The sequence below is a fragment of the Silurus meridionalis genome, chromosome 16 (genome assembly GCF_014805685.1).
Source record: "Silurus meridionalis isolate SWU-2019-XX chromosome 16, ASM1480568v1, whole genome shotgun sequence".
NCBI lineage: Eukaryota > Metazoa > Chordata > Actinopteri > Siluriformes > Siluridae > Silurus > Silurus meridionalis.
In genome coordinates, this window is record NC_060899.1 from 16,514,726 (window position 1) to 16,521,953 (window position 7,228).

The window sequence follows — 7,228 nt, forward strand, 5'->3', positions numbered from 1 at the left end:
AGGCGCTGTGGAGCTGTACAGCGAGAGAGCGAAATTGGGGGGAGAAAAAGAAGAAGAAAAGCGAGAGGGATTTCCATGAAAAACTCGCGTGTGTGAGTGTGTAAGAGTGTGTGTTCCTCCCTGTGTCTCCTCACAGCTGCTCCTCTAATATTTACACGCGCTTTTATTCCTGACACGATGGACATGAAGAAGAGGATTCACCTGGAGCTGAGGAACAGAACACCGTCGGATGTGAGCTACTGTTTCTCTTATCTTTAGAACAGAAATATCAGGAAGTCTCTCTCTCTCTCTCTCTCTCTCTCTCTCTCTCTCTCTGTCTGTCTGTCTGTCTGTCTCTCTCTCTCTCTGTGTGTGTATGTGTGTGGGTATAATAATAGTTGGTCACGTGACCTGTCCTTGTAAGTTAAACGTTGTTTTATTTTATGTTTATAAATATATATTTACCATAATTTCTGCCATGGAAACGCGTTTAATTTAAAATACGAAACTAACCGAGAGATTTTACAAACCATATACATCTGGTTGGGGGAAAAGGCTCTTTTTCTTTCTTTCCCGCCATGAGCTCTGCGTTCTGTACCGAATCCTGCTCTCTGAGACACACTGCACCCCTTCAACTTCCGGTGTCCGAATCCTACATGAGGAATCTTCGCGCGTAGCTGAGCGTTTATCTGGTCTGATAACTGGTGTGTGTTGTGGGTGGATGTAGAAGGGGTTTTCTGTGTCTTAGTTTTTGAGTCTTAATAATAAAAAAATGAACGGTGATATTTTAAAGCAGGCGTTTACACCGCGTGCCCATGTGGGGTCCTGTCGGGGTGCAGGCTGCGTTGGAGGACGTGGGATTTAATGGAGCGCTTGTAGAGACACACGGCGTGACTGGGTTGCTATGGCAACGTCAGGACCTTCCCTGTGGAGACGTGGTGGTGCTGATGATGCAGAAATAAAATGAAGATAAAGTGAAAGTGTGAGCAGATGATCAGGTCCAGCAGGAGGACGTTCATTTAAGAAAGATAGAGAAGGTGTGAAGTGATATGTACACCATGATCTCTCACGTCACTGTGTGTGTGTGTGTGTGTGTGTGTGTGTGTGTGTGTGTGTGTGTGTGTGTGTCTGTCAGGTGTGTGAACTGGTGCTGGATAATTGTCGCTCTGACGAGGGGAAGGTTGAGGGTCTGACGTCAGAGTTTGTGAACTTGGAGTTCCTCAGTCTGATCAACGTGGGTCTGACGTCCATCTCCAACCTCCCCAAACTGCACAAACTCAAGAAGGTGAGAAAACACACGCACACGTACGTAATGGTATCTGATAGATTCCAGGTTAGTTTTCTAACACGCTGAGAGATGTTGCAGCTCGAGGCTGCAGTCACAGGGAGCTCTGATCTTCATGATCAGTGTCTCAAAAGTGTGTTACCATGTCTGCTATTCTGACCACGTGTGCACCCTGTCACCGAGCAGAACCCGTTCCTGAAGAACACTGGGAACTGTTTCACTGTGCAAGGAGACTGTTGTGAAGGTGATCGTGTGGAAACGTAGATAAATGAAGAACTTTCTTGTAAACAGAGCGAATATCCAAACTTTTTGATACACACACTTATTTATAATTGTGTGTGTGTAGTTGGAGCTGAGTGATAACCGGATCTCAGGTGGCCTGGAGGTTCTGGGGGAGAAGCTGCCCAACCTCACACACCTGAACCTGAGTGGGAACAAACTGAAGGACCTGAGCATGCTGGATCCTCTGGTGAGCTCGAACCTCTGAGGGAGAAGTAGCTTCCTCACGCTTCCTTTGTGATGCTCAGAACCTACTGTGGAGACACTAATGCCCTGCGTGTGTGTGTGTGTGTGTGTGTGTGTGTGTGTGTGTGTGTGTGTGTGTGTGTGTGTGTGTGTGTGTGTTCCAGAGGGATCTACTCCGTCTGAAGAGTCTGGACCTGTTTAACTGCGAGGTCACGACCTTGGATGATTACAGGGCGAGTGTGTTTAAGCTCCTCCCCCAGATCACCTACCTGGACGGGTACGACCCTGAGGACAAAGAGGTGAGCGACTCGGACGCAGAGGGAGGTGATGAAGATGAGGACGAAGGTACACACACACACACACACACACACAGTTTGGAGGTTAAAGGTCATCCAGCAGGATACAGTGTAACTTTACACTCTTCATTACCACACAGTGAACTCTGAGGAAGAGGAGGACGAGGATGAAGATGGAGAGGAGGAGGAGGACGAGGAAAACGATGATGAGGAAGATGAGGATGAAGAGGGGAGTGGAGATGAGGTAACACACACACACACACACACACACACTCTGATCTCTTCATCATGGCACCTGTTAATTGGTGGGAGATTTCAAAGGCAGCGAGAGAATATTTTGTAATCAAATTTGACGTCTTGGAAGCAGGAAAAATGTGAAGCGTACGGATTTGATGGAGTTCAAGTTCGTTTATTTTTTACTAAAAGTTAAAATAAATAAAAAGGAACGACTGATTTCACTAAATGTAGTGAAGTTACAGTTAAAATCTCCCCTAATGGAAACACTTCAGTAAAATACAGAATTAATACAATAACATTACATTTACTTTATTACTGTACACCACTGTTTCTCACACACACATATACACACACACACACACCACACACACCGTAACACTGTGTAACCTGTCACAGGATGAAGACTCTGGTCAGGAGGAGGATGAAGATGAAGATGAGGAGGAAGGTCAGTTCTAGAGCTTCATCATTCACAGTTAAACACACACACACACACACACTCACACACTCACACGCTCTCTGTTTGTAGATGAAGACGATTGTAAAGGAGAGAAGAGGAAACGAGACCCTGAAGATGAAGATGACGATGATGAGGATGATGATTAAGTGTGTATGTGTTCGGGATACTGTGTTTGTGTGTGTGTGTGTGTGTGAGAGAGATGTTTTAATGTGTTAGATCACACCTTATTTTTTTAAACCCCTCTCATGTTGAAGTTTATTAATTTTTGGTTTGTATTTTCTTATACTTTTTCCTTTTTTTTTCTTTTTTCTAAATGCAGTCTGACTTTGTAAATAAAATGTTTTCTAAGAGACTCTGTTGGGTTTTGGTACTGACTTCCTGTTAGTTACCCAGAGGTGGTAAAAGTCCACACAAACTTCACTCAGTAGAAGTGCAGATACTGATGTTTTAAAAGATTCTGGTGAAAGCTGAAGTTCTGACTGCACTTTTTTCACTCACAGTAAAGAAGTTTGAGCTCAGACATGTTCTTCAGTAAGAACGAGAGATTTACTACCTGTTTTAGTGTCACACTGGAACTGAACCTCTCATCATCATCATCATCATATATTAATACAGAAGAATTTTAGATGTTCTCTATTGAATGTATTCAGACTGAAGATCCACAAGCAGAGAAAAGTGATGATCAGGAATATCTCAGAGGGAGTCAGTGATGAGAACATGACTGAGAACAGTCTCATCCACATTAACCCCAGACTTCTTACTGCCCTCTGCCTGCTCACTGTGAGCTTCAGAAACCAGTCTACGTCTGTGGTGTGAGAGAGGAGATGATGCATTAATGATTTAAAAAGCTGCACAATGACAAACATGATGATGTGCTGAAAACAGAGCACTGAGAAGAAAAAAAGACGCCAAACAGATTAAAAGTAAAGTAACGAGTCTGGTGTGAAAATGTAAGAAGTAAAAACTACAAATATTTGTGTAAAAAATTTAATGAGTGAAAGTAAAAAGTTGTCAGAGAAATAAATAGTGACAGTACTGAGCTTAAGTACAATAACAAAGTATTAAAACATCAGACTTTTAGCTTTTTATTGTGACACGTAACTCTAGTAAAAGCGTTTCGTTCCCTCGTCAGCGTCTCCTTTCTTCATATAAGAGACTGAAATATAGAGGGCTTTAAACGAGGTGTTGCCACAGCAACGTGGCAGAATATCAGAGTGAGCACTAATAAAAACCCGCACTAGTGTCAGAGCTGCTGTTTACAACTCATCACCTTTTGACCAATCAGGATGCAGAATTATTCTTTAACAGCTTTTCTATAGCTTTTAGCAAATGAAAAACTACAGAAACAAAAAAATTATTTTAGTGTGTTTATGTAATTTAGAACTTGCAGCATGACGATGATTCATGCTTACGACAGGGTGCCAATATTTTTACACACACACAAAGCGGGTGTAGATAAGAGTGTGAGTTTATTATAAAACTGTACTCTACACATGGCTGAAACACAAACCCGTACAAAAATAAACATCACAACCTCTGTGACTTATTGCTTAGGCTGGTCTCACACACACACACACACACACACACACACACACACACACACACACACACACACACACACACGCTCATGTTAAACCCCCCAAACCACACTGAAGTGATCCTGCATAGATGCAGCAGCAGTCTCAAACACACACACTACTCGTCGTCATCATCTTCCTCATCGTCGTCTTCTTCCTCGTCATCTTCATCTTCCTCATCGTCGTCATCATCATCAACCTCGACCACAGCTTTCTTAGAACCTGCAGATCGGCCAGGGCCTCGTTTGGGAGCTCCGCCTCCACCTCCGGCTCCGCTTCTCGCACGGTATGCAGCCATGTCCTACAGGAAACAGGAGGTAGAGACACTTGAGATGGGGTTCTACAGGTGTGTGTGCTGCACATTTCCTCTAAAACGTCACGAGTGTGATGGACGGTCACCTTCTCGTATTTCTGGCGCAGCGCGGCTGCTTTCTGCTCGTAGGGCGTGCGGTCTTTAGGGCTCTGTTTGCCCCACATCTCGGCCAGCTTCTTGGCGAGGTCTCCGATGGACAGGCCGGGGTACTCACCCTTCACCGTCGGCCTGTGCTCCGAGCAGAACACGAAGAACGCAGACCTGGAACAAGAGCAGGAGATGGAGCACAAGGAACCTCTGTTGATCAGGTTAAAACAGCGGATACACACTTACGGGGGACGTTTTGGAGCGTTGGGGTCCTTCTTCTTCCTCTCCCTCTTCCCCATGCCTTTCGGAGGGATGTAGTTCTTCATCTCGCGATCGTATCGGTCCTTATCGACCTTCGCCTGATCTTCAAATTTCTTCTTGTCGGTAGCAGACAGAGTCTAAAACACACACACGCGTGTTACATCAACTTAACTACACGTAAACCACCACTGAGATGTTCCACACTCAAACACACCTTCCACCGCTCTGAGCAGGTCTTGGAGAACTTGCCAAAGTTCACTGAGGTTTCCGGGCTCTTCTTCTTGTGTTCCTCCCTACAGTTGAGAACGAAGAAGGCGTACGCTGAGGTCCGACCTTTCGGCTTATTCGCATCTTTCACCATGACTGCAACAAAGAGACACAAAAATTGCATCAAATTTACATTTTATTCCAGAAGGTAACCCAAAAATATTCAACTATAATTATTATATTAACCCCAGAATGTCCACGTGATATTATTCTAATGATATTATAAGTGATGTTCTCCCTCAGATTTGTGTGGAAAGATCAACGTTCAAAAGTCCCGCCTTTTTTTTTTACCTCAGAATTTCCAGTTGTTGGTTGTGTAACTGTATATTCGTGTATTTATATTTAATATGTATTTAATCATTAACGTCCACGACAGTGAGAATTTCCTCGGACTAATTCGGTCCATACTGAGAGTGATTTCACGCACAGCTGCCCGATGCTAACGCTAAGCTAACCAGAACAATGGCGCCTCCATTTTCTTTCCCGCTTTAATCCTAACGCCATCGCGTCTTTTCCCATCGAGTCCACACAAACCCCGCCCTCATGCTTCGCGATTGGCTGGCAGGCCGCGAGCGCCGAACGTTAGCCAGTCGGAGCGAGAAGGCGGGATCCCACCGGCCAATCAGCGGACCACAAACCAGATTTGTCGGGAAATGGCTGAAGGAAAAATAACGCTACTCCATTCTTCTCACTTTCTCTCCGTCCTAATCATCCGTGACGCGGTTTATATAGTTATATTTAATTTACACATGAAAAAACCCGTACATTTTTACTATGTTATCAAGAGTGCAAAGTTTGTGTATTCGCAAAAAAAAAAATAAAATTAGTAATAAATATACACTAAGCCTTCCCACCTCCCCCGCGACCCCCCCTCATCTAAACTCACACTAAACAGTTTTTATAGAAATAAATACAATAAAACACGATCAGTAGACACACACACACACACACACCTTAAACATCTAATGCTTTACAGCTTTTATTTTTCCCCCCCAAAGAAATCGGACAATAACAATAATCTCCCTAAACACACATATCACCCGCACTATTACAGCAAATCGCGACACCAAAACATATATTTCTAAACGTTATGTTTAAATAGATACGTAAACAGTGATAAATGTGTTATAATAACATTATTATTATAATAATTCATCACACATACCTGCTACAGACTCACTACGTCTCCACTCTGCTACTGTTTATGTTCTACTGTGGAGATAATACAGCTCACAAGCCCCGCCCACTCACTCTGCTGCCATTGGCTCGAGCTGTAGCTCGTGCCTTCCTTTCCTGTGCTGATTGGTTAACTTGGCTGTCTGTCAGAATTTAAAGTCCAATCACCATTCGGTGCTTGTGATTCTTAGAGCTGATTGGTGGAATGCGATCCATAATAAAGAAAAATAAGTTGTTTATTTCTTCTTTTCTGCTTCAGGGTTTTATTTATACGTGTCTCGGGTTTATCTTTTATTTATTCATATTATCTTCACCTGGTCAATTGCAATGTTATTTTAAACCCGCTGCTATGTCCTTATATTACTATTCAATTGATTGTTTTTTTATGACTTAAATAAGAGAAATGGCCAATTAAAATAAATAATGTAAAACGTATAACATAAAAAATTTAACCCTACATTTCTTCATTAAAAAATAAATAAAAACTTGCAGAATTTATTAAATGTGAACGTCTCCGCGCGGTCAGTGTCCCCCCGCGGCGCTCTCCGCTCCAGGCCGGTAGGTGGCGATGAAGCGCTGTACGTGCAGTGATCCAGTCACTAGCAATAATGAGGAAGTAACACGTGGGGTTTGAATGCGGTTGCGGCAGTGTGTGAATTATTTATAAAAAAAAAAAAAAAGTGTTAATTACACGTTCATATCAGGGTTATATCGGAGTCAGCGGTCTTGTGGGCGCTCAGGCTACTGATGGAGGAGTTTCTGGAGCAGTACAAACACCACACCGCAGTGGTATGGAGCTCAAACATCAGCTCAATTATTTACACTGGG

General features: G+C 43.3%; 3 protein-coding genes across 3 annotated transcripts in view; 2 read left to right on the top strand and 1 right to left on the bottom strand.

Annotated features, from left to right (window-relative positions):
• LOC124398732 (acidic leucine-rich nuclear phosphoprotein 32 family member B-like) lies at positions 1–2,867 on the top strand. Its single transcript, XM_046869018.1, has 7 exons — positions 1–231; positions 1,115–1,264; positions 1,611–1,733; positions 1,894–2,074; positions 2,166–2,269; positions 2,659–2,707; positions 2,789–2,867. Exons 1-7 carry the CDS (start codon positions 178–180, stop codon positions 2,863–2,865), a joined length of 738 nt encoding a protein of 245 aa, XP_046724974.1. The 5' UTR covers positions 1–177; the 3' UTR covers positions 2,866–2,867.
• Positions 2,868–4,169: 1,302 nt separating this feature from the next.
• On the bottom strand, positions 4,170–6,517 carry hmgb2b (high mobility group box 2b). The gene is made up of 5 exons (XM_046870207.1): positions 6,390–6,517; positions 5,172–5,320; positions 4,943–5,094; positions 4,696–4,870; positions 4,170–4,597 (listed from the first exon to the last, which is right to left on the bottom strand). The coding sequence occupies exons 2-5, from the start codon at positions 5,316–5,318 to the stop codon at positions 4,415–4,417; spliced, it is 657 nt and encodes a 218-aa protein (XP_046726163.1). The 5' UTR covers positions 5,319–5,320; positions 6,390–6,517; the 3' UTR covers positions 4,170–4,414.
• Positions 6,518–6,963: 446 nt separating this feature from the next.
• The window catches only part of ctc1 (CTS telomere maintenance complex component 1), a 9,551-nt gene continuing 9,286 nt past the window's right edge, over positions 6,964–7,228 (top strand). The window contains exon 1 of the mRNA XM_046870192.1: positions 6,964–7,189. Within this exon, the coding sequence (XP_046726148.1) occupies positions 7,148–7,189 (42 nt within the window). The 5' untranslated portion in view covers positions 6,964–7,147. The remainder of the gene's footprint in view (positions 7,190–7,228) is intronic.